This window comes from Anser anser (genome assembly GCF_964211835.1).
Source record: "Anser anser genome assembly, chromosome: 1".
NCBI lineage: Eukaryota > Metazoa > Chordata > Aves > Anseriformes > Anatidae > Anser > Anser anser.
This window is the reverse complement of record NC_139720.1, coordinates 203,600,050-203,627,990: the sequence shown is the minus strand read 5'-3', so window position 1 is coordinate 203,627,990 and position 27,941 is coordinate 203,600,050. Positions and strand designations below refer to the sequence as shown.

The 27,941-nt window shown below is 37.1% G+C and overlaps 1 protein-coding gene across 1 annotated transcript; it reads right to left on the bottom strand.

Moving 5' to 3' along the window:
- Nucleotides 1–76: 76 nt before the first annotated feature.
- On the bottom strand, nt 77–26,935 carry RAB38 (RAB38, member RAS oncogene family). Its single transcript, XM_083821693.1, has 3 exons — nt 26,256–26,935; nt 17,607–17,887; nt 77–4,859 (listed from the first exon to the last, which is right to left on the bottom strand). Exons 1-3 carry the CDS (start codon nt 26,458–26,460, stop codon nt 4,707–4,709), a joined length of 639 nt encoding a protein of 212 aa, XP_083677819.1. The 5' UTR covers nt 26,461–26,935; the 3' UTR covers nt 77–4,706.
- Nucleotides 26,936–27,941: the final 1,006 nt, after the last annotated feature.

The following is a 27,941-nucleotide window of genomic DNA, read 5'->3' as shown; positions in this document are numbered from 1 at the left end:
GAATGTCAGTTTTCATTACCAAACAAACAAACAAAAATTGATTTTTTTTTTTTTGGTGGTTACAGAAAAGCAAAAACTGTAAAATAAAGACTAGACTCACATTGTAAGGAAGCTGCTTTTTATTATTATTTTTTAAACTTTAATTATTAAGACAATATAATAGTTGTAGGGACAAGAAACGAATCATGAAAGGTCAAGTGTGTAACATTGCTGCAGGTACAAGTTTGCCCTGCCAGCTGAAGACGAATGCAGTTTCTACATCCTAGATATGCAGCTGCCTGAATTGCAGATGTAGCCCACTTATTACCCAGCCAGACTTCCAAGAATGGAGCTTGTGGTTAATAATGAGCCCCCAAACTGATGATGCATCTATTTGTGAGCCAAAAATTCTGCCTGTAAAATCAGACTTTGAACTGTGGTTCTTTCAAGACCTGGAGCCATAAACGCTGCATCTGGAATTGCATATCAAATAGGATGATGAAGGGAGAAAGGGTGGAAAGTTTCTGTCTCTGATAGGCAAGCCTTTAATCAATGTCAAACACTAACCTGGACAGTTTAAGAGAGAGGGTGTACAGAAACTAAACAGTCTAAATGAAACTATTCTGGGGAAAATGACAAATATATATATCGTGGATTGACTATGGATGAGAACAGTTGACTTAGCTTGTGATACTTATATCTGCTTACTTTTTTTTTTTTAATGAATTAATTTTACAAAACACACATATTCCACGTCTTGTCAGAAATATCTTTTATTACAATAAAACCTGCAGTCACATGCATAAATACCGGTGAAGTAAAATATATTTTCATTGACTCTTTACTGGCAATTGACATAAAATTGCATTTCCTTGATATATTTAACAAGTTCATTCAGCTAGACAAGCTGTTTTAAGAAGTAAAACAAAACTGCTATTTAAACATGCTCCTTCTCCCTTCATCCCTCCTTTCTTCCCTCCCTACCTCTCTCCCTCCTTCTCTCCCTCACCCTTTAATATGGTCAGGTAGACTAAAATAGAAGCAAAAAAAAAAAAAAAGAAGTCTGAAGACAAAATATTGACATACAACAATCCAGGCTGCGTACACAAGGTACTGTTGGAAACAACTATTTCTAAATAGAAAAGTTCAATGAAAATACATAATCTTAAAAATAGTGTATAAGAAGAACAAAGCCTGATTTTCAGAGTCCAAATGGCTCTTTATTGAAAACCCAACCTGGTCAAATTAATTATGATCTTTCTGGAATAACAGAGCGTAATTTACATTTCACTCTATTCATTTTCCCATCTGAGTAATATGTATGTGCTTTCCAAGGTATATAGGATCACCATTGTATTTAGGATTGTCAGATACTGATTGTATGGAGCTTCAAAGTTGGAAAACGGAAGACACCCCATCATTGCTGGTGGTGTAGCTGAGTTGGAAAATGAAGCTTTGGGTGGAGATGTTCATCCGCCATTTTTCATGGGTGTTTGAAGCTAAGTCTTTATGCCTGACAACTCACCTGTGCATCAGCCTGTGGTCCTAGGTGCTGGGATACGCAGAGGTGGTTTTATGGAGAACTAGAATGAAAATTAATTTTAAATCCATTTTGTAGTATCTTTACCCACTTGCAAGGCAATAGAGACTCATACATTTTATTATTTATTACAGAACGGGAAAATGTTTCATTTTGAAGTGGTCATCTAATTAAGACAACTCATCTAAAAAAGGAAAGAAAGCAATGTTAGGGCTTGAATCAATATAACTAAATTTTACATTTGCTCCTGAAAGGGTATCAGAACAAAGTGGGCTCATTAACTCCAAATTAAATCTTTCATTCTGGTCTGCCTATGACAACCCCTTCAGAAAAGGCTCTGTTTACTAGATACCCAGGTGACATTCACACATTTATTGCATTATAGAAAGAGACTTGACAGGTTCTTATCACTTCAGTAAAAATAAAATTGAACATTTAGAATTATGTAACCACCTAAACAGGCCTTATTCTTCATGATATTTTTTCAATTCTTACATTGTAAATATGTTCTGTCCTCCTGCTATCAAAAGCAGAAAATATGGCCCAAAACTGTGACTGCAGTGAAACTTGATGCAACAGAAGCAGGAAGAACAAATGGTAAGACCAGAGTTTAAAGCAGGTTTATAAAATATATTGAAGAAAGAAAGAAAGAAAGAAAGAACGAAAGAAAGAAAGAAAGAAAGAAAGAAAGAAAGAAAAGAAAAGAAAACACCAAATGAACAAATAACTATACATCCTCTAAGTGTTTGATTTTTTTTAAATTATTATTTTTAATTGCTATTATCCCAGATTTTGAGTCATAGCTCTCATAAATATTTGTGAGAGGAAGTTATCGTTATGCTTTCTGAATGTTGAATGTAAGCCACCAAAGACAAGCGATCAGTAAAGACCTAAAACACATCAGCAACTGCTAAGTTGGTTGCCAATTGAGTACATAATTGTTTTTGGAAGAAGCAACGACTTCCTTTGCTTCACCTGAGGCACCTAGATTTTTAAGTAAAGCATGGGATTCAGCTCATGAAGCTTAGCCCTTTAGAAGCCATCTAAATATCTAGGTGCTTGCATTCACCCCAGTGCTGACTGAAGGTATGAATTAAGTGTTATCCTTAATAAGGCATCCATACAACTTGACTTAAATAATGCTTTAAATTTGAAATAGCTGACCTGGCACTGGGTCTAAATTACAGCCTAGCTGCTGAGATTATTAAACCAGTAGCATGACATCCATGCAGCCAGTTTCCATTTGCAGCACATCTGCAGCTAATCAAATCATCCCATGCAGTCACACACTGCTTTATAACCTCAACTGGGTTAACTGAGGTGGAATAATTGAAGCTAATTGTTGCAGCTCAGGCAAGCCCTGGATAGATTTAAAACATTAAGGCATTACAGCACCATGTATTTATGCTAGAGGGCACTCATAATTCATTCTGAGCAGTAATACAGCTTGGCATTTGTATAACATATATCATTGAGGCACTGTGCCAAGAGTAACTTTCAAGGAGTGCTGTGAGGTAGGTGTGTACATCAGTCCCTATTTTACAGATGAGGAAATTGAGGCAGAAAGATATTTGACCCAGATCATAGTAGGAGCCTGTGCTGAAGGATAACACTGAGATCAAGACAACTGGAAGTTATTCTCCTTGATTAAAAAAAGCTAGCTTATTCATATATATATATATATATATATGAGTCCTTAATGTCTGTGTGTGTGCACAGGTTAATTCTAGATGTGGATTTTTATTTTTAAAATTATAGACCTTATTTTCTTGTTTTAAAATTCTATGACAAAATGTATCAGTCCTCCCTTCCATGGTGTTACACATCTCTAAGGACAGAAACCCATCTCAGAAGACAGCACTTGCCACTGAAAGTTCACAGCTTAGGAAGGAAAGGACTGAGTGAGAGCAAGAAAATGGAAGTAATATGTCTGTGGCAGGAGACAGGTAAAATTTGTCTTGCAGGCTTGCAGCCAGGTGTCAAGACTTCTTGTCTAGACACAGTTGCCTGAATGACTCCACCAACCTGCATATTTTGTGATATTCTGAAAATCAGCCACTTCATTTCCACAGTACAGCTCAACAATTTCTGCAAATAAATATTCCAGGAGTATTTACTCTCAAGACTGTTTCGTTTTGCTTCCTATGGTCATTCACACAATTGTTTTTGTTTGTTTGTTTGTTTAAAGAATGTTCTTCAAAAACAAATACCCTGCTATTCAACAAAGATGTATTCCTTAAAGGTTCATCTGTTATGTTATTGTATATTTTCCCATGAGAATCAACATAATGGGGAGGTTGCATTCAGGGGCTTTTGGAGTACAGACAGTTTAAACACATGGGGACAACATACACGGATGGAGGGGCAAGAACAAAATTATGGAGTTCTTTTTTAAGGAGATGCTGGCTTTCTGAAATAGATAACCTTTCTGAACACTGTCAGCCACTTCACCTGTGAGACTATATCCCTGATTCCCTGTTTGGTCACCTCTCACCCTTGACTTGTTTCATTTTGCTTCATCTGAAGGTAATTATAACAACTATGAGAATGTAACTCCTCAGGGAGGGACAGCAAAAACTATCTCATGTTCAGTTTCACAGGCTGAGACCTTCTGGGGAATTGAATGACATGAAAGGTTGTTTCGTGTTCAACCTTACCACTTCATCCAGGAGACTGAACTTGGCAATATTTCACTGTAGTGTTGTTGACCCTTCCTGAACAGCTATATTGTCATCATCACCTTCCTCATATGAAACAGGATTATTCAACTGTAATGGGGGGACAAAACAGTGTAATGATGATGGTTGTCTGGTCAGACAATTGAGAAGATGGGCTGGAGGACCAAGGGATAAGTAAGGTGTTGCTGCACTCACATCACAAATATGAGATTTCAGAAACCACACTGCAAGGAAATAGATTTTGATATCAGTGATGGTGCTACCCAACCAGGAAAACACAGCCATCATTATGAGACTTATTTGACTAGCAGTCAGACAGTTTTGAGTAGTTGCTATCAATGAACAGTTCACAACAAATTTTAGCTGTTAAAAATTTCTGGAAGACTTTAAGTATATTTTTGAGATATTTGAAATTTGCTTATGGACAATCTGTGCAGGCTGGGTACATTTGGATACAGTATACATTGCGAGTCATAGTTGCTCAGCTCTTGTAATAGTCTGGAAGTCTCTTAGGATTTAAAGCAAGCCGAACAACTGACAATCTTGTTGGAATTCAAGTGTGGTTTTATAATATCTGGTTCAATAGGCTGAACTGGATCACTCTCACTAGCAATTATGTGTTTCACCAGGCATCTGGAAGCTTCATTGATGTTTATATTTTCCTACAAGTGAAAGAGAAAGAGAGGGTGATTAGTCAATATTAATTACAATATGCTGAATATTGCCTGTGTATAATTAAACTTTTCTCTAGGCTACATCAAAAGTTTACTTTCCTTAATAAACAGCTTTTAAAAATTGATTTTGACATTTTAAAAATGTTTACTTTCATTTTTTTAATTAGTTACATTTTATGTATATTATGATTCACATCTCCTTTAAATTATGCATAGAACTCACTTTAAATTACCCCAAAGTCTTGGTGATATGATTGCTTCAATAAACTATACAAACACTAAAGAGATGTTAAAGACAAATGGCTGAAGTAAAGCTCCAGAATCCATATTTCACTGCTTGAATAATGGTTACTCTGATTTTCAAATTATTAATTTGTCAGCAACTTAAAATTATTAATTTAGTCAGCAACTACAGGCATAAATAGCTCTTATTTTTTTAAACTTTATCCATAGTTTCAGGAGGTTTTCTTTATACCATACAATGAAACTTGTGATGGACAGATTCATTGAAAAAATAATACAATCTCAAATTATCCACAGAACAGCAAGAAAAGTTCTATATCATTAAGATTTCTTATTTCTTATTTATTTTTTGTTATTTTTTTTGTTGAGGTTGTATCTCCAATGTGCTGCTTCAGATGACATATATTAACATTGTTTTCATTTTCAAGACAGAAATCCTCACTCTAGAGACTTTCTTCCATAGCATGATTAACTTGCAGCAACCCTTACTCTGTAGAATAACCAAAGCTGAAACAGCCTGATCAGTGAGACACAGCTCAGCACAGCATATAAAATAAGAAGGAATACTGAATAAGGATTTTTTTAATGACAGCAACTGGTATGGCTGGAATGAGAAGCCAGGCTTTCTGGCATAAAATACACTCTCCTACTCTAGGTCTTGGCACTGATCACTTATTTCATATGACAAGAGATAGAAACTCATTGCACCTTCAGTCTTACAGGAAATCATATCACACCTACATGCACATATATAAATATATGCTTATATATACAAATATAAGTATGTATTTATTTGTATGCACATACTTCTCTTGCTCCATGAAAATTATGTGTTACTTGCAATTTAAGACTGACCCAGGTTTCCAAGCTGAATCTGGGGCCTGCTGTACTGAGACCACACCCACCCACACAATGCCATAAAGTCTACCTTCAGCAAATGCTCAGCATCAGTGCAGCATCACAAACAAAATAACCTGTAAAATTCAATGTGAATTCAATGCGAAACCCTTTTTTATGTGTTCAAAATAGTCAGATGAGATGTTTAAGTACGTAGTTCAGCTATAAAAAAAAGAAAAAAAAGTGCATGTGTGTGTTTTAGTAGAGATGGTACAATTATATGAAAGATCAAAAGCCAAAGTAATGGATTTTGTGAGGCTGATTTCTAATCCTCTTGCAGTCAATTGCAAAGCTCCATAAACTCCACTGGCCATAACTTTGCGCCACAACAAAGAGTTGAAATCTGGAGATTTAACTGGAAATGTTAATTAGTGCCAACATTTCACAGGATTCTTCAACTACACAAGTGAATTGAAATATTTCAACTTTGACCTGTAAAGAATATCGTCTGGTTTTAAAAAATCAAAACTTTAGACAAGCCATTTACATACTAACCCCTGGAAAGTAATAAAGAGCTGAGAATCAGGTCTGTACTGAGCTGTCAAAATGCAACTCTATCACATGATTTTCCTGACCCAGACAAGCAAATTCCTCAACTGTGTATGAAAAGTTTTTTTTCAGGACACTGTGAAATTTTCTTAGAAAAAAATAGACGTTGAAAAATATCTCAGTACTGCTTAAAGAGCTGACAATAAAGAAGGTTACCAAACGAAGAAAAAAAAAAAAAAGAAAAAAATCCATCCCTCCTCCGTCCCCCAAAAAAGTCTTTTCCATTATGTATTCTGTTATTAATGGACTGATAATCATTTTGTTTACCCATGTGCTGCTTCTCTTCTGGGATGGGAGCATTTAGCTTTTTTCAAGAATGTCTTAGTGACTATCTCAGTTTGTGCCTAAATACATTAATATTCACATGTATTAACATGTGAAAGCTCTTCGTCAGAGACTTAAGATCAGAATTCTATAGGAGTGGGAAAGAGGGAATGAACCCAAGCCCACAAAGGCTTGGGTGTAGGTGAATGTCCCTTATCCGCACTGGTGCTAGATGGAATTCCAGGTGCCTGAGACTAAAAATTTAGACAAAAAAATACCATCAACACCACCAACAACAAAACACAATGCTGTTCTATTTCAGCCTGAACTAAAACTAAAGCAAACTAGGTTATTAAATCCTCTATAGATTTTTTGGAGAAGTAAGCCAAATTTGAACAGGCAAATATTGTTTTGACATAAAAAATCAAAATATTTAATTATGGAAATATCAAAATGAAATGTTTTACTTTTTCTGTATTACTCATTCTTCTTTTTAATGAAATTATTTTCCAAATTTTGCTCATATTGCTGATTTCATTGCTAGTTGCATCTTGGATTGAGTCTACTGTTTCACTGGTAGGTGTCTGCCCAGATCTACTGATTCTCTGTAAAGTAGGATTAAATAAAGTTAAGTTTTATGTTCAGCTCTGGCCATTCCACCCAAATAGGATTCTGCTTTCAGTCCATGCCCACCTTCCTCTCTGCCAGAGCACCATCCCTTAGATGTGCCTACAAAAGTTTATGTGACTGAGCTCTTGCTTCTTCAGGCAAAATGTGCTGGTTTGCAAGGTTTCACTATTTAAAGCATTTGCAGCCAAGCAGTTAAAATTCTTCTCTTTGTTCTGTATAAGAGGTAAGGAATAGAAATAAGAGGTATGTAAGAGGTAAGGAATAAAAAGTCCTGTCCATAGTGTGTGCTGGATCAGAGTAATATTCTCATCCAGCTTTTGTCCCAGACATTCCTGAACATTTATATGTATGGTCTAGATGTGGGGATGAAAATTTCTGCCAGGGGACACGGGAGCAAGAGGTGGGCCTTACAGCCAGCACAGCTGTTTTTAAGCTTTTGTCTAACTCCACCCTTCTCCCATGGGTCAGGTGACAACAGGTACATGGTACAAATAAGAAGCAGTGCATTAAGTCGCTCACTACAAGGAGGTTGTTCTGCCACCAAAGCAGCTCCAGCAGTCCCAGCTGTGCCTTGACCACCTCCCTTCTGATGCTGTTGTTGCTGTTTATTCTAAACCTAATCCTTGTCCCAGATCTGTTGATCAGACATTGCTATGTTGCTATGTTCTGGTCTGTCTAATGAAATATTGATTTCTGCACCTCTCATCCTACAGTATGTTTTGAAAAAAAAAAAATCAATATTCTCTTAGGCAGCAAAGCAGCAGCTGCAGACAGTAGAAGGTGATCTGCTCTCCAAACAGACACCCAGAGACCTGGCAATTTTAGAGAATAGGAGGTGTTGAAAAGCAATCTAGGGAAGGACAGAGAAATAGAAGCAGGTGAAAATCCATCCAACAAATACAAAGAAACCAACAAACAGGATGTAAGACTGGACAGAGAGGAATAATCACAGACACCTTACTAATTGTACTGAAACAGGGAAACTGGTCCCATTATGCCTAAGAATAAAATTCATCATTTGAAAAACAGGAAAGAAAATAAAAGTGAGACAACAGAGTGAAATGATGTCTTTCTATCAGTCTCTAGGTAGAAATCCTTTAACCGTCATCTCTCTTATGACTTTTGTTCTACACAAAACACCACAGAAATTGTGATGGTGCTGCAGATCACCTTTCTTTTCCTTTCTTTTTCATTTTTACTTTGTTTCTTTCATGTTCTGAGCAAATTCTTTAGGCCATCCTGAAGAATGTACCCTGCCTTAATAGTGGAGGAACTTTTGACTATCAGGATGGGGTTACAGACTCATCTAGTCCTTGACATGGTACTAGATGCACTACTGTTTCTGTAGCTTATTTTCTAGGCTCCTTTGAGGTTCCTTCTACCTTCATAGTTATCCAAAGACTAGGGAAGGTCTGTCTACCTACACTACTTTAAGGCCGTTAATACTTAACACTGCGTCTTTGATTTGTTTTTCTCCACGACATCTTTCTGAGATAGGGAAGTTCTCCTAGAACCATTTACCAAATGAGGAAAATACAGAGCCCCAAACAAAGCAAAGTGCAAGAAACCTGGTCCAGTTCATAGTGGCTAGTTGGGAAGTGGGTGAAATGTTCAAGTGTTCTCATGATGAGGTAGGAGCTCAAAACCCTTTTATTTTATGAAACCTTTTCCTGGGCATGTCTCCTTGAACAGGAGGTGCCATTTCTGTGGCTTCTGTGGCTTTTGTGCCTTAGTAAGCCCCAGCACATGAAAGATGCTGTCGCAGTCAGTGCTGCAAAAACTGAGTTGTGAATCCAGCCCCAAGTGATTTACCCTGTCTGCCAGGGATCTGAAACCAATTCCTGTGGTGATGTCTGACTACTAGAGTCAGTCTTTCTCTTGACCCCATTAAGAAGGAATGCAAAAGTGAAAATCAAAACATGCTACTGTTAATTCTATTACCAAACAAAGTAAGGCAAATAAAATAAATCTATGTAATCTTTGAAAACCAGAAAGGAACACTGAAAGACACAAATGTAATTACAGTTTGCTGTGTAGATAGATCTCCTTCAAAAGTATCTCAAAGGACAGTTTTGCGGAGAGAATATCAACTCAAGGGAGGGGAAGGTTGCATGACTTAAAATATTTGATCCCACTGCTATGGGAAATTTCATAGTCTTGTAATGCAACAATCAACCAAAGGGAAAATAAATACTTTGTTGAATGTCTCACAGTAGTATACAAGCCCAGCAAGCTTCTTTGTATTCTGGATTGTTTTCCTCCTTATCTGCCACCTCTAACACAAACATAGAACACAAATATTTAGAGCATCACATTTGAATATAAGAAAAAAAAATATTTAGAGCATCACATTTGAATATAAGAAAAAAAAAAAACCTCAGAATGGACTGACTCTTAGCTCTTTACTGAAGAAAAAAGACATTTATTAGTTTTATGGGCCTGTCTCACTTCCAAATTAAACTTTATTTATTCATGTTTTCTTTTCCGTATAGATATCTTAGGTTTGGATTTCTGGTTGTTTTCAGATATAAAATTGCTCCCGCTCTATATTCAGGTATTTTGTTTCTCTGACTGAATCTGATGCTCCTGAGTCTTGTCTTGAAAGTCAGGGAGAAGAGCTGGTAACTAGCCAGTGTTAGACCCATGTACAAAAATGGCATGAGAGAAGACCCAGGAAACTACAGACCTATTAGTCTGACCTCAGTCCCTGAAAAAGTTACGGAGAAGATGGTCCTGGGGGTTATTGAAAGGCAGTTACTGAACAAAGCTATTATCAGGCATAGTCAACATAGATTCCTGAAGGGAAAGTCCTGCCTTGGTAATCTGATATCCTTCTAGGATAAGGTCAAGGATGAGGTGGATGAAGGGAGAGTGGTGGATGTGATCTTTCTGGATTTTAGTAAGGCCTTTGATACTGTACCTTACAGCACCCTTCTGGATAGATGGTCTAACTGTGAGATGAGCCAGCAGTGTGCCCTGACAGCCAAGAGGGCAAACCACATTTTTGGGTGCATTGAACACAACATGGCCAGCTGGTCAAAAGTGGTGATTCTCCAACCTTATCTAGGTGTGGCATCACCTTCAATATTGTGTACAGCTCTGGGCTCCACAATAGAAAAATGATGTTAACATCCTTGTAAGACTCCAGAGGAGGCCAACAAAGACGGCAAAAGGGCAGGAAGGCATGTGTTGTGAGGAGAGGCTGAGGATCCTTGGGGTGTCCAGTCTGGAGAAGAGGAGGCTGCAAGACGACTTCATCATTGTCCAATTTTATTTCTATTATGCACTAAAATCCAGGAGAAGGGATATGATTTAAAATTCATTTTAATGTGCACTCTCCCAGTGCAAGCAATCTGAGGGAAAGGCTACACATACTCGCTTATCAGAGTGGATAATCTTGTAAATCACGGGCAGCAGAGACTTATTAAGATGTTGTGTTGTATTGCTGTGGTTGGGTTTCTAGGAAAACATAACAGCGTGAATTAAAAGGCATCCAGGTGCATGAACATAAAACTCACGGATGTGAAGTTCTGTGACTGCACCCCTGAGAACAAGATAATTTCTGGGACTGAATTCTTAGAGCTGTTTGGAAATCCTGCAACAAAAACCTTTCATCAGAAGAAGCTGATTGTGTGGTTTCAGGGCAGTCTGCCTAAGGAAACATTGGCTGCACACAGAGGCAGCTTGCATTGCCAGGCCTCATGGCTGACGAACCAGAGCAACACGTCCTTTGAACCTCAGAGCTCAGCCAAGGGCTCCCTTAGATTTTAGATTTTCCTAAGCAGAACTATTTAATTATTTTAATAAAATTTTTTGAATTTTCATTTTGGAAGGAAACATCAAAATTTCCAGGTTATTGTGAGCAGCAGATGTACTGGAACTGAAGTAAAACACATGAAATTGAATCTAAACATGAGAACACTTTATTACAGTGGGGATGACTGAGCACTATCACAGGCTGCCCAGAGAGGCTGTGGAGTGTCCAACCTTGGAGATCTTCAAAACCCTACTGGATTCCATTGGGCTAAACTAGATGACCTCAAGAGGCACCTTCCTCAATAATTCTGTAATTCTGTGAATTTTCAGCTTTTGGCCAGTACTAAATAATGTATTTAAGAACAGTAATCCAGAGAGCTATAAGACAGCTCTGATACCGCTAGCATGCTCTGAAGCAACTCTTCTTTTAGTTTCAGGAAACAAAACCTGCAGAGGGTTCCACATAGAGTGACTGTATATCTGAACTGGAAGCTTCTGCCTTAGGTGTCAGCTTCGTTTCACACGTTTTATGGCAGAAACAGAAGTATTTTCTAAGTCTCTGTGAAGTAAGATGGATTAGACTTTTTTTATTTTTTTATTTGTTTCGCAAATTAGAAAGACATTGTAAGGAGCCATACATTCCTAACTGTGTCTGGCAGCCTCAAATGGATTGCTTTGGTTTCAGTTACCAGATCAGTAGATTAGCTGTTGTGTGTCAGCATAATCCATACACGTCCAAATTACATACACATGACCTTATTTTGTCTTCATGGAAATCAAAACCATGTCCTTCTTTGAGTCTACCACATAGCTTCATTTTTGTTTGTTTGTTGTTGTTTTTGGTTTGGTTTGGTTTGGTTTTTGTTGTCTTTTTTTTTTTTTTTAACTTTCATGATTGTACAGTCAGAAGATTTTATACTTTAAACAAGGGACAGTAGAGCTTGCTTCATTCACAGAGCTCATTGGTAAGACAAGCAGAACTGCTGTCCTTGCTAGGAAGAATAGGCTGGGTCAGAGGAGAGAGTGACTTTCTGAAAGGTCACCCAGCAGATTAATGGCAAAGAGGACTCCTGATTCCTGTTGCAGAATTTGAGCACTACGACACATTATGTATAGCTTGTCTGACAAAAATGGAAAAAGGACACATTATTACCTACCTTTTCTAGAGAAGGAAAGATTATATAACTTTTTCTAGGTCCAAATAGGATGTGTCCAAATAGCCCAAAGACTTGGTGTTCAGTCTCCCGGTCACAGTACTCAGCACAGAAGGAACTCTGTGGTTAGCCTAGGTTGGTAAGGATCTGGAAAGCATGGCTACCAGACCTTCTGGGCAATATGGACAAAATGTGACTGTCTTTTTACCTAATTCTCCATTGTTGACAGTGGAATTATAGCATGGAATGAGAAACTCAAACACGATCATATCACAGCGATGGTAAGTGTTAAGGTATTTCAATCCATTTCTGAAGTGGGTATTTTCAAGCACATTTAGTTTTGCCTGACTTGTCTGTTTTGATGCATGAGTTCCATTTTCATTATGAAGTGATAATAAGCTTCAAATTGCTGCTCTTCTAATCCAAGTGAAAAGCTAGTCTCTTTGAACTGGGAATGGTGGTGATGACAGTTTAAAGGCTTGGAAAAGTGAGTGGACTTCTCAGCTACTCTGGCCACACGCTGGATGATTGAAGGTGTGACAAGAATGAGAAATTTCCTTCCTTTAAATAAATGTACCTTTCACAATAATTGTAATGACATTGATTAAATAATTTACTATTAAGGATTATTTTGTGAATATCTGGGGATGTGTTTTTAAGACTGCAATCAATATGAGCAAACTGAAGATATGTGTAAAAGAGACAAGGCTCCCCACTGGAAATATGGTGTTATATGTAACATGACTATACCGCATTGTGCTGTTGCCCAGTTGAGGTCTTTCTTACATGAGAAACTATCAAAAGAAGTTTCTATCTTTGTAGGGAGCAGAAGATCGGAATAGGTTGAATATTTCCTTTAGATTAATGTAAGAATCAAAGCTAATACAAGAGAATACATTACGTGGCTCAAATAGTTTACATTAAAGTTGTTAACTTAAGAAAAACCAGCACCAGGGAATAATACAGTGATGTCTTTTGGTGTAATCTGCCAGTGCCACAGACAAGAATTTCAAATCATTGACAGCTTGAAATATGGTAGGTACATATATAGCATGCTACTTTAGGCATGGCAACTAGAACTTAAAAAAAAAAAATGTTTTTATAAATAATCACCTTTGTTTTTCCAAAACACATAAATCACATTCAGTTTGTTCTGAAGGCTATAACATTTCCAGGCACGTTGGCAGAAAACCTCTGGAGATCTAATTATTCCAGGATACCACAAAAAAAGAGTTATTACTTATTTGAACCGCTAAAACTGATAGCTGCAATACGATGACTTCTCTGTCAGTGTTTTTCTACTTCAGAAAAAGAGTTTCTATTCTCTATAGCAAACATAGCTAGCTTTTTATTTTCCCTGGAGCTGAGTTCAACTATTTAATATGCCTTAGGCTGAAAGAATACCGGATACATGTAACATCCAATATTTTAAAAAAACAGTAATAACAACTTCTGTTTAGGGGAAAAAAAAAAAAGGCAAAAGAAAGCAAAAAAAAAAAAAAAGAAAAGCATAGGTTTAGTTCAGAACTTAGACCAAATGGGGAAATTATTTTGTTATAACTTAGCCTAAATGTTGTGATTTTACAGTCCTTAGTGGGATTACTTTGCTTTGAATCATTTTAAAGTCAGGAGTCTACAATTCTGGATGGATATCAGGTATGTGAATTGAAGAATATCACATCCTAGGCTATAGATTCAAAGAACAGTCTACAATAGTCATGTGGCTTCAACTCTCACTGCTCCTATCACAATGGGTGTTGAAGAAAAGTCTTGTCATAACTGGATTTCTTTCTGTTCAAACATGTCTGGAATGGTAAACAAAGGACTGCTTGGCTAGCAGTTATTTCTGAGCTAAATAAAGTAAGGAAGATCTAAATAAAGTAAGCTAAAAAAAGTAAGGAAAAGAAGTAGGGTTTTTTTTTTTTTTTTTTTTAAGTCAAAATCTTATACCTGTTTGTCTCAGAAAAACCCAGACTGAATTTTCCTCTGTTGTCACTTCTTTTAGGTTTAATTGTCCTTTACATTTCCACGATTCTCCACAAGAGTGCCTACCTTCTACCATCATGGTAAAAACTCTTCCTCCTTTGAAATTGTTTGTACATTCATTCCCTGCCTTGACTCGAAGTAGTCCATAGCACAATAAATGTGTTTTTTTGTTTGTTTTTTTTTTTGTCCTAAGAGGAGGACAGATGCTTGCTGTGGACTAATTCTTGGAACTCACAGTATGGATTCCTTCCTCATATGCTTTTTCATATGCTAAAGAGCAGTGACCAGCTGCTGATCCAAACCACCTAGAATAACGAAACCTGTATCCTTTAAACAATGGTCCATCTTGTTCCCCTGTTCCATCTCATTCTCTTTGTAAATCTTTTAGATCCAGGCATTTTAAAACAATCTGTTATTCATTTCTCTCCAGATGATTTTTGTGGTGATTTTGCCCTCAGGCCTGAGTTTTCAGTGAATTGGTTCTTGTCCTCAGGAAATGTAAAGTCATGTAAATGTCAGAAATGAAGAAAAAGTAGTTTTGAAGAAAACAGCCACATGCAATGTTATACATCACTGGTGAGCTGGATCCCAAATGCTCACAACTAGATATTTCATGTTATTTGTGGCCTGAAATGCAGCTAGACACCAAAGAAAATATTGAAAAGGTCCAGAACATGTAATTCTTACACAAATGATAATTTGTCTTGATAAAATCCCCTCACTCTCCAGATCTTCTACTGACAGCTGCTATTCCAAGGGTTTTGCTCTCTGGGTTTTTCTTTCCCTTTTAAAATTTATTTATTTATTTTATTATTTCCTGGAATAATTCTCTCTCTGCCAAAATCATCATGAAGAATCTGATGTAAGACATCTCAGCCTGTTTTCTTAAACAGAACTAGATACCATCCTTACTGGATTCTGGTGGTTTCATCTAGCAAAAATCAGCAGATAACCACACTGAATTCAAACCATGTCCCACAAATGCTGCAATGAAAATAACCTTATATATAGAGAAAGATAATTTACACATGAACCTAGACCAAAATGTCTCCCTAGAAATGCCATTTTGAAGAGACAGTGACTAGTTTTGAGGCCCATTCAGTAGGAAAGTAAAGACACTGGTCACAATGACCTCTCAGCCAACAATTCACACAATGCTTGAGGCAATTACTTGCTGTTACCTCTGCTGATTGCAAGTGATATTTCTTTTAAATTTTAATATTTTAGAAGATATCAAGACCAGAAGAGTAAAATACAGGTATACATTTCAAAGATTCTGAAGTAATTTTCTCAAAGTGTTTAAAAGAAATTAGACGACTAAATATAACATTTTGGTTTTCAGTCTACTAATAACTTTAGCCAAACCAGTGCCAAACTGTTTACATTTCAAACATTCAAGCATTCTTCTGTGCTGTTAATGATGAGAGCAGATTTCATAATCAAAGAACACAATAAACATAATATCCACTTAGATGTTGTGTTTAAATCAGTATTTCACATACAACCAAGCTTCTACTAAAAGTCTTTGTCATAACAGGAATGAAATAATTTGAATAGCAGAAATTCAAGTTCAAGCAACATGGGACTGATTAGATACCTTTGTTGGTGATGGGAATCAAGACATGAGATTTCCTATGTTTTAATTTTATGTGCTAGAAAAAATCAAAGTCACATTGTGGTAGAGGCTATACAAATATAATAAGGGTATAAATCATGTAGCCTAATTTTAGACAGCTATTGAGAGAATATAGAGAGTTAAGATAACTTGATAGTAAATGGAGAGCTAATATTCCTTTTGGGAGAAAATTTTCTTTGTGTCCAATTCAGGGTAGTATAGAAGGGTATGTTTTTCCCCATTGAATCCAAGAGGAGTCTGGACAACCACATCACAGGCTCCTCACTCAGTGAGTCCATCTCTGCTCCAAAGCAGTTAGATACAGAAGCAAAAATGGATTCAGGCACTGAGATGACAGTGTAGGTGAAATTTAGGTACTTGGGGCCAATAAAACTATCCAAAAACTCCCATTTAACATCAGGAGAAGCCAAATGCTGCTTTCCTACATTTCGTAGTCATGAGCCAAAGGCAGACAATAGGCTGGAGATACAAGAGTATCCATGTTTTATAGATGAAGTATAGAGGACAAAGGCTATATTTAGAAGACTAAAAATACTGAAAGCTTTTGAAAATGTGTCTGTGGGTATTGGTGTTACACATTTATTTATTCTTGGTCATATCTTCTCTTCGTAAATAGAAATCTTGTTTCAGAAGCAGAAGTTTTCCATTAGTCCTGTATGGTAACCTTATTCTTCATTAAAAGTTCACTGCATTTTTGAGTATAGTTTTTATATATTAATAAAATTAGTTGGGACCTTTTGTCAAAGTCAACCACACTTATGAAAATCCTCAAGGCTATGACCATCTTCCACAAGCCATAGCAGTATCCAGGTGCCATGTAGTCACACAGTCTGTGAGACAGTTCCCTTTCAGGAAACCTTAGGCTTACTGTGCCAGCTCTGCAAATTTGCATGTACTGATGTTGTCTGAGAAATCCCAAAGTGGTATACAGCAGCACTGTTTGCTGGGCCTTTGTGCTGTAAGCATCCCAGTGCCTTTTTAATCTTGAGTTTCTTACCCAGGAAATCTGTACAAAGGCAAAGAATTTAACCCAAGAGAAGCTCATTCAGCAGTTTGACCACTGATCTTCTCTTCCTCTCTGGACATGTGATTTTTCTGAAAATATTTTTGAGGATGAGAACTTACAACAGTCAGAGTAGTACAACCAGAGTAGTGCTACCATGGACTGGCTTTCTGGAATCTAACACAATGAAGCTCTTGTCTCAAATCAGGAGATCTTACCGACAGTGGTTATATAAAAATTTAGAGACAATATTCATTGTTAAGAATTATGAAAAATATCCTCATATTCTCATAAGAGGTAGTCTTTGTGTCTTGCCAAAGGTCATCTTCTTTCTTAAGCTATTACGCAGTAAATTGTTGCCTGTTTACATACTTTACTGCTGGCCTATAATCTTAGAGCTGTAGCTTTTCATAACATTGCATATAACTTGTTTTGAAAGAAAAGGCCTAAAACAAATATAAATTGCCATAGAAGGCTGTATTACTTTACAAATTCACCTTTAATTAAATACACCAAAATAAGACCTTTGCAAAGTACATATTTCAACAAAGTGACTTATTTTGGAAACCAATTTCTCTGTGCTTGGAAAAACACTTAAAAAGAAATGGAAGCATTACCTTGGCTGATGTTTCAAACCAGCCCACGAACCCATTTTCTTTGCAGAACTGATCCATCTTGATGCCGTTGTTCATAAGAACATCTATTCCCTGGTCACATTTGTTTGCTAACAGGACCGTTGGCACAGGTTTGCCATTTGGAAGAACCAGCTTAGAGTCCAAATCCTCCTTCCATTTTGTCACTGCTTCAAATGTTGCGGGTCTTGTAACATCAAAGACAATGAACGCCCCCATGGCCTCTCTGTAATAGACCCTGGTCATGTTTCCAAATCTTTCCTGACCTGTGATCATGAATGTGGGGAGAAAAAAAAAAAATAATTGTAAAAATCACTGTTTCCAGTCTAAGTCAATATTTCACATACCAGGTTTTCTAATAGAATATTACTGAAGGTAGGGCTTGATTTTGTAAGTAAGTCTGACACCTCTGGAAGGGTACTATTTATCTAAAGAATGATAAGTAGAGTACTAAACTCATTTGTATGAAAATGTGAGTACAGCAGAAAAAGGAGTTTTAAAGCAAACATACAAGGAAATGTAATAAATTTATGACAAGTTTGAACTTCAGTGTACAGTCTTATTAAGCTGCCAGATTTCTGTGGACAGTACTCAGACTCTTGGTGTACATCACAGGAATTTAAACGACTCACAAAACATCTAGGTATAAGATTTGAAGCTCCTTGATACTACAGTATTATGTGGGAAACATCTAATGCAGTTGATCTCACGCGTGACAGAAAGTCCCACACAGTTTCATGCAAGTGATTTTAGTAAACAGTAACTTAATTAAGCTCTGGAACCATATCAGGCATTAGAGTCATTATGAGCCTACTGTCACTGGCAAAGTAAAACACAGAAGTGCAAAAGGTGTATTTAAAGCTTTACAAAAGTGGAAAGCATTATCAGAAAACAGAAAACCGCTGTAGTAATACAAGGAGACATATAGCTCCAGTAAGAGGAACTGGGAGGAAAAGTTTTACATTAGATGTGTTCTTAAGTTTTATAGCTTTATTTGCTGAATTCAAAGGGTTGTGTGGAAAGGTATTTAGGGGTCTTCTTTCTTTCGCCTTTTTTGTTTGTTTGTTTGTTAATGATTTTTTAATGTTGTTTGATTTTTTTAATGATTGTTAACGTTAATGATGTCAGGATATGATATGATATGATATGATATGATATGATATGATATGATATGATATGATATGATATGATATGATATGATATGATATGATATGTTGATCATCTGTGTTGTTTTTTAATATTTATGCTGTTTTCATGGGAAATTTGGCATATGTATATATATATATTTCCAAGAATGGAAATAAAGCACACATAATTTTCCATATTTGAAAAAATAAAAACTTAAAAGAAATCATTGATCTCACTGCTGAGCTGTGATCCCCAAAAGGAATAATTATAAATGCTTGAAACATCTCAAAGTAACAGCAGATTTAAGTAAGACAGCCATTGTATTTAACCATATGTTTCCATATCTGAGAAAACATGCTATGAAAATAGACAATACTCCATGGAAGCCTGTTTCTAGCCTGATTTTCCTAATGTGCATAGTTTTGAGTGGGTTATGAAGACAAGAAGATTGCCTGTCTGTCTGACCCCAAGAAGTTTACCTGTAGAGGTTTTATGTGATGGAATTTGTGCTGTCAAATGTAAAGCTGGGATGAGACCTGATGTGTCCTGATTGCTGGGCTTCTAAGCCATGCAGTTTCATTTAATCAAAATGACACTGACCAGACATACTTAGGGCCAGCCCCTGGAATTTAATGCATGTTATGGAGCCAACACCATCTATTTGTGTCATTCATCTTTGGTTTTATGCAATAGTTGTTCTAGCAAACACAAAGTCATTCACATGATACAGAAATCAAAAGCAGATATCTGTCATCCTCAAATTTATTCTAGATTTGTTTTATCTTAAACAAACATTGTTTTCCATTGATAAAGCAAGACAGAAATATAAAAAAAAATCTGAAAAATATAAAGTCTGATTGAAAATTTCTTATGGTCATGCTTTATTAAAACGTCTTATGATTCCTATTAGTGGGCTGATCAGATGAATGGCTAAGTCATGTGTTATTCAACAACCTCCTTGTTGAGCAAATTTTTTTCATCTGCAAGAAGGTACTTTCAAACAAAAGTCAAGGACTGATTAGAATCTCATCAGTGAAGTCAACAGCAACATATACAATTAATTTTTGATGCATATTGCGTTACAGTGATACTTTACACTTCCCATGCAAAGTCTTGAGTTGCTTGCGCTGTAGATGAGATGTAGGTGATGTAAGAATAACTAAACTTGGGCCTTACACATAAACAGCAGTACACAGTTCTCTAAGATAGGTGTGATGTGTTGTTATAGAATATGTATTAAGTTATTAATTTGCAGCACAAAATCCTTCATCACAAACAATGAAGATTAGAGGAATAAAAGGCTCAGAAGATGTGTTCTTCTGGCTAGCGGTGACAAAGTACTGACAAATGGTGTGACTGATGGGTCTGGAGAGCAAGTCTTACTAGGAGCGGCTGAGGGAGCTGGGATTGTTCAGCCTGGAGAAGAGGAGGCTCAGGGGCAACCTTATCGCACTCTACAGGTACCCTAAAGGAGGCTGTAGCAAGGTGGGGGTTGGTCTATTCTCCCACGTGCCTGGTGACAGGACGAGGGGGAATGGGCTAAAGTTGCACCAGGGGAGGTTTAGGTTGGATATTAGGAAAAACCTATTTACCGAAAGGGTTGTTAGGCATTGGAATGGGCTGCCCAGGGAAGTGGTTCAGGCACCATCCCTGGAGGTCTTTAAAAGACATTTAGATTTAGAGCTTAGTGATATGGTTTAGTGGAGGACTTGTTAGTGTTAGGTCAGAGGTTGGACTTGGTGATCTTGGAGGTCTCTTCCAACCTAGATGATTCTGTGATTCTGTGATTTCTTGTTCTGCTTCCAACTGCATTTGCAGATACCTAGGTTTTCACTCCATGGAAAAGTCCCTGTACTAGTAAAATCAACTTTATGCAGGCAGACAGAGCTCACCAACTTCCATTACAAATCACCTCAGAGAAAGAGAATGAATGGAGCTGGTGACTGAATGTTAATTTGTATTCAGATGACTGAATATTAATATATGAACATATTTAGCATAAAGATATTATGAAGCTTTGAAAAGAGGTGGTTTGTAGCCACAGACATTCAGCTTTATGTCATTTGCATAATGGCTTCACTCTTATTTAGATTACATTGTGAAAAGGGGATCTCTGTGTTTGTGTTGTGCTTCAAGTACAAAATATTTTATCAAAGCACCTGGGAAGACTCTTCTTCCAAAGATTCCAAATTAGTTGAACAAATAGTTATCTTAGTAGATGAGGTTCCTAAAACCATTTCTCTTAGCAGAATTACTCATGAAAATAGGCACCATTTGATGGTGTCAGAATGTGGACTTGTGTTTTCAGAAACACAATGGCTTAGGCAGTAATTATGTTGCAAATTAGGTCAACCATTAGGTATTCAGTGGTATTCCAAAAGCAGCCTTGAACATTAGAACCTACTTTACTGCATGAGGGACTGAGGCAGGTGGGTTTTGCTTTTTGTAGGAAGGGTCAGAAACTTGTGAAACGCTTGTTTGATCTGGCCCATTGGGCTTTGCTGTACCTCTTGCAAGGCCACTGGCATCTGGCATCAGGCCCATGAGTCTGGTAGCTTTTGCCCACTGAGATGGTGCTCTATGGTGGGATTCATCAGCCCTAACTTAGGTTCTAAAAAATTAATTCTCTATCTAAGATTAGGGTCCCTTTGTAGTCAGGGACTGAGAAGAGATATCTAGAGGACATATTCTCAGCAAGGACAGACATTTAAGAGAAGTCACATAAGCTTCCATATGGAGGTATTTACGCTCTGCCCTTGACACCCTGGTGAGCCCAAGGTGGCTAGCTTACACTCAGTTCAGGAAAAGATGTCTAATTGTTAAACCAGATGAATCTTACTCCACTTTGAAGTCATCCCAAAGAGATGAAGGTGCCAAAGCAACAAGATTTCCATTAAAGGGAAGGACTTCCTGTGTGAATGGTACCTGTCCACACTTTTATATTGATCTCAGAGACTTCTGTAGCAGGGTAAGGTATCATTTAATAAGCTTAAAGCAATCAGCATCTGAACAATTGTAGTTTATAAAAATGCACACTGCATAAGCATGACTTCTACAGAACTGCAATCTCCACTAACCACTATTATCTTTGATAAAGTTATAAAAAAGTATGAGAAAGTGCTAAAACTCAGATAATTTCCACCATAATATCTGAAAAAATAGTGTAGATAAAAATTGATTATAATTGTCTAATGCTCAGTTTTACTGTGGCTTTTACTTCTTACTACTATCCCTCATCCTAGGAGGGAAAAGCTTCTGGGATCCACACGGCTTTACACAGAGAGCCTTTAGCCAACACTGAAAAGCTGGAAAATGTGAAAAAGGATTAAACATTTTTTATCTTCTACTTCAAAACAACTTTCAGAATTTTGACTCTTCAAGTTAAGTCATTGACTTTGTGGAAGCAAGACTGAAACATAAACCAGACTAAAAAACACCCCATACTGAGCACATGAGAATGTGGAGAAGCAGGCTCTGAGCTGGATCAGGCCCACAGATCCCATCAAATCCCTGCCAAAATAAAACTGTCACAGTGAGGGACTTATTTGTGATTGCAGAACAGTGATTTCAAGGTACCTTAGCCTAGAAATCACCATGACTATCTTATTTATGCATATGTACTGAAATGCTTAGCAGCCACTAAAATCCTAAACCATTGAGGATGTACAGTGCCTCGTATCTGTGAATGGCCTGTTTAGTCCTTGTGGAGTATACTGGTCCCCAAAACTTCACAACTATTCAGACATTTGACTATATCTAAGCAAATACCATTGTTTTTGAATGTGACAATTGCAGGGAGAGGAAATCAAACTGGTCTTTTGTTACCAGTATTGTGTGAATGTCTCCAATGCAGTGGACCAACCATTTATGAGACGAGATCCAGCCTTGTGAAAGTAAACCAAGCTATTTTTGGTAGCAATGAATAATCCAGCCCACACATGTCCAGCAGAAGGGGTAACGGCAGTGATGCCTGCTCTGAAAAAGTAGCTGGGGAGTGGGAGGCTCTGAATGCTGCCCTCTGCCCCTTGTGACTCTCCCAGAGAGCTGCTCCCTTGGACTTCCTGTCTGCAACAGTTGGCTTCATCAAAAATGGTTCCACTCTGCATCTGCAGGACCACCCCACCGCAGGAGGGAAGCCTACAGTAATCCTATCTTGTAAGAACCTTGTTGCAAATATGACTAAGTATTTCCTTTAAATCTGCCCTTCCAACAATCTGTCCACAAATTTAAAGGATGATCACATAGAGGTAACAGAACTGCTAAAGAAACAGAACAAAACGAAAGACAGAGGATCAATATTTAAAGATATTTGACACAACAGTAGAGGTGATAGAACACTTCAAGAGGGACAAGAACACCATAACAGAGAGTTTGGGACATTCAGTGAAATAAAATGGATGAAATTAAAGACAATGAGAAATTTACCATGTGTATCTTCTCCCACACAAAACAGCAAACATTCAGTCACCTGAATTATTAGACACTTCACTGGATCAGACATAAATTAGTATATTCTAATGCCAGTATGCTGTTACAGACATCATAACATGAGAAGCCATGAATTTTTATCCAACTATTCCTGTCTTACAGCCATAGCTTTAGGAACAGACATATTATTTCTCCAAAAACAAAAACAAAACCAAACAAACAACAAAGCCAATGTAATAATATGTGAAGAACAACCAATTTATCTTAGAATTATTTTTTCTAGTGATTAGTTATTGTTCAGCATTTGTCTCTCTTGTAAAAAAATGCATGCTCAACATTTAGCTATTAGATCTTATTTTAGTTTTGTTTACCAAATTAAGGGATACACAATAATATATTACAGAAAAATATATGGTATTTCACTATGAAATGAGATGGCACCAAACAAATTTTCTTTCTTCCTGTTATATCTCATAGGAGGTACGTAATGGGTAAAATTGGTCCTTCTATGGATGGAGTGCACCACTCCTCCCATGAAATCACCAGGTATTTAAATCTTACTAATAACATAGATAAGCTTGATGCTAGTTTTACTCAAAACATTTTTGAGAAAATTATTTATATATTGTTAAAAAATTTACTACCTACTGATGCACACAGTCAAGTGCAAGGAAGAATACACATTATGCTCAGTAGTAGCGTTCACTGGAGCATAATGAAGGGGGAGGCTAGGATGTGAGAGATGCAAAAATACCTGAAATATATATATTTATATGTTTATATTTATATAAAAGTATCAATATGAAATGTTATTAACACATTTTCAGCATTTGTTTCAATTAAAAATATCCTAAATGCTAAGCCAACATCCTTAGTCTTGGTTAAGGAGAGAAAATGTATTGCTTTACCCCTAAAGCTAAGCATGACCTAATAACAAGGATTCAAGCAAAAGACAGGGATTGTTCTGAAACCAGATATTGTTTTTATCCCCTCCTACTTCCACATATCTGTGTTTTGCACACAGTGACATATGAAAGCCACAGCCAGGGGAAAACACTTCCATTCCCTCCGTAAGCCCAATCAGTTTCATTTCGTTTTCATTTTGAAACAACTTTTTTTCACATCAGCCAGATGCCATATTTGTTGTCTATGCCAGCACCACACTGATCTGAATTCAGAATGTTGCTTGCAGAACTTAATTTCTATGTATAGCCATCAACAGCTAAAGCTCCTTACACAGAAGCCATTAAAACTGAGACAGCAACTCTGTTTATTACTGGCCGCTGTCTTGACCTTCACAGAGATGCTTTGAATTGAGCAATTCATATGAAATTTAGTACTATGCTGTAATTCTCTCTGTCATGTGTGATAACTCAGAAAGCATGCTAGTCATTCAGTACTACAACTCGGTGTAATTGCTTCTGCAGCCTGACTGAAAGCTACATCATATGATCTGCCAGCACATGATTAGTAGTGTAATAAATCTCTGAAACAAAGCATGCAAAATACATTCGTTAAGTCCCCAATGTACTCAGAATTTACTATTAAGGGCTTTTTTTTTTTTTCTCATGCAGAAAAGTTTTGCTGAATGTGTACATATTTATCGTTATAATCAGTCACTGGTGAGCAATAAAAGCAATGATTTCCCCATTATTCCAACCTGTAATAAAAAACAAAACAAAACAACAGCAACAATAACAACAACAACAAAACAGGTTTATCTACTATCATAAACCCCCCAAATTATATTATTGTGTAAAAAAAAAAAAAATGCTGAGGATATGCACATTTTGTATAACACAGTGTTGTTGCATAAGTTTTAGTACCTTGGTGCTAAATTCAGAGCTCAGATATGAACTAGCTAAGCGTAGAAGAAAGGCACTCCCTCCGTTGATAAGAATGTTAAGAATTTTCCTATTCCACTGGTTTTACTATGTACAACTCCAGACTTGAACCCACAGGCTGGCACAGCTGCCTAACAGCTGATGTAATTTTCACCTTCATTCCCTACTTCACGAACATAACTTCTTATTTTAGCTGAGTTTAAAAAATGCCATCATTTTTGCTGTAAGATACTGTGTTATTGCTGAACTTGGATTCTCATGTACACTACATGAAAAATGATTACTTATATCATGTAAAAAATGCCATGCACAACTTCTATTTTGTACTCTGAATCAAAAGTGGTTCATTCCTAGGAAGGGATGTGGCAAGAAGAAGAAGCTGTGGTTTTAGTTGGAAGCTATGTATAAAAAATCTGGAACACTGATTGCAACAATGTCAATTCTGTATTTTTTAAATAATGCAGGCATGCAAGGATGGATGGACTTCTTTACTCTTTTTCTCCCCCAGAGCATAAAGTACCTTTTTTTGCTTTGTGTTAGAAAAAAGAACAAGTAAACCTGAGTAAATAAATTCTAACAAAGAGTTGCCAAATACAAACACTAGTCTTTTCAAAGTGTGTCAGAAGTTTTTACATTTCATTGGACATAAGGAATTGGGCACAAGGAACATAGGATGGAGAGGATGAGGAAGTAAGGAAGGAAGTAAGGAAGGAAGGAAGGAAGGAAGGAAGGGAGGGAGGGAGTGAGGGAGGAAGGAAGGAAGGGAGGAAGGGAGGAAAGTAGGTATTGTGATCAGGTAACCCTGATATATTTTTTCCTCATTTTTTAACTATAAAAATCGTATTAACCGTCTTACTTAATCCCTCATCTCTTCCACTAAATTAAATAGCCACAACAAGAAATTCTTGTCAGCCTCCCTCCCATCACAGAGATCTCTTAGTATAATGATGTGGCAGCTGCAGGGGAAGAATCGGGCCATTCAGAGAGAGGAGACCGTGTCTGAGGGCTCGGGAGAAAAATCAGACAAGACAGGTTTTGCTCTGACATCCCTTTTCTGTGGGTCTGCTGGCTTTAAGGAAACTCCAAAATTTCAAGGTGCCCTGAAGTTCTTTCTCCTCAGTCTCCTCTCCCTCATTGCACAGGTAACTTAAAGATTAGAACAAATGAACTTGGGTCTATATTTTGTACTGTCTCTAGATGGGTTACAGGGCACAGGGTTCCCTTCTGTACTCACCCGCAATATCCCAGAGCTGCAGCCGTACCACAGTCTCAGCATCCCAGCTGAGGACCTTCAAGGCAAAGTCCACACCGATGGTGGCCCGGTAGTGTGGGGAGAAGTTCTGGTGGACATAGCGTTTGATGATGCTGGTTTTGCCCACTCCCAGGTCCCCAATCACCAGCAGCTTGTAGAGGTGCTCCTTCTGATTGTGCTTCTGCATCTTTCCTGTTGCTGCGACTGCTCCCTGCAAACTGATTGCATGCTCTGCCCCAGGAATCCTGCCAGCCCGAGGGGAAGAGAGGGAAAGAGGAGCCAGGGAGGGAAGTGAAGAAGGTAGGTGGAGGCTCCTTCCCTTTGTACAGAAGCAGGATCACCAGGTCCAGCAGGCAGCCCTGCCGGGAGATGAAGTAAGCAAGGGACTCGGGGAAGAAAAGTCTCCCAGAAAGTTCAGTGTGTACATGTGTAAAGGTCAGCACGAGGTGTGTCTGGGATTAGTCTGACTGCTAAAGACTTTGCAGGAAAATTAGTGCCACAGTCCTGTTCCCTGTTTCACTCCTCACTGCAAGGACAGTGTTTCTATTGTACACTAGTTTTGCAAGCTTTTTTTTTAACCACTGTCTTCTTGGTGATAATTTTTTACCCCCTGCTCATTTCCAGACATGTTTAAAATGACAATCACCACAAAAAAGGCAGAAATCTCCTTTCAGGATGTCACCCCTCCATTAAAGTGTAAAAATTAAACCAACGTGACTAACTTCAGATGTGATTTTTTTTAATTTTTTTTTAATCAATGTAAGTCAGTGTGAATTCACTTATATCTCTAGAAGTGGCAGTTAATAACAATATAAAACATCTTTACATTTTTCCATGCTAGGCAGGATGTGTGAATTTAATTATAACAGATACATATTTTTAATTTGTTTTAACATAATAATTTGTTATCATCTGTCTGTACCGATATTCATGCTCAAATCTGCTGAATGCAGTACATGGCTCATACTTTGTGTTTTCATACAACAGGAATCTAAAATGCAAAAAATCTAGAAGATTTATCCCATGACTCTGATAATTAGAAGTTATGAAAGCATAAAAGCATTAGAGCATGTGAATGCCAGTGTCTCAACGATTCTCTATTTTTCAATATGAGTGATATCAAACTTACAAACAATTAAAAATATTTGAGTAAATCATTCCATTGACATGATTGACCCTATCTTTTAAATGAAAATTACAGTGACAGTTTCAATTAGGCAGCTTTGTTGGCAACCTTTATCTGCTGCCTTGAGATATTTGAACCGTTTAACAGTTTTGATAGCAAACTCCCATAATTTTGATATTGTGTGAAACTCATCCGTGAATGATTTTAACTTTTATCAATGACAGTAATAAAATGAAAAGATATTATACACTTACTGAAATACCATTTAATGGAGCTCTTATCCAAATGTGCACTGAAATGGCATTAGGAATTTGTCATCTATCCAAAAGCTAGATTTTAGAAGACAAAGAGTTCAGAGTACCATTAGGAACATTTATGTTATGTACTGTTTTATAATCACTTTTTAAACTCAAAAGTTTGTTTATATACACATATATGGAAAAGTGTAGTTTGAGGATTAAAAAAAAAAGTATTTTTTTTTCCTTGAAACTTTTTATTTTTAATAAAAGGTCTTTGACACTTTACAAAAGTAAGCTGTGATT

What these genes read in the sequence shown, in the direction of transcription:
- RAB38 (XM_083821693.1), bottom strand. Translation starts at nt 26,460, where the DNA reads ATGCAGAAGCACAATCAGAAGGAGCACCTCTACAAGCTGCTGGTGATT. An exon ending in GCAGCTCTGGGATATTGCGG is followed by an intron (nt 17,888 to 26,255) that starts GTGAGTACAGAA and finishes TCATGATCACAG; the next exon opens with GTCAGGAAAGATTTGGAAAC. An exon ending in GGTTTGAAACATCAGCCAAG is followed by an intron (nt 4,860 to 17,606) that starts GTAATGCTTCCA and finishes TTTCACTTGTAG; the next exon opens with GAAAATATAAACATCAATGA.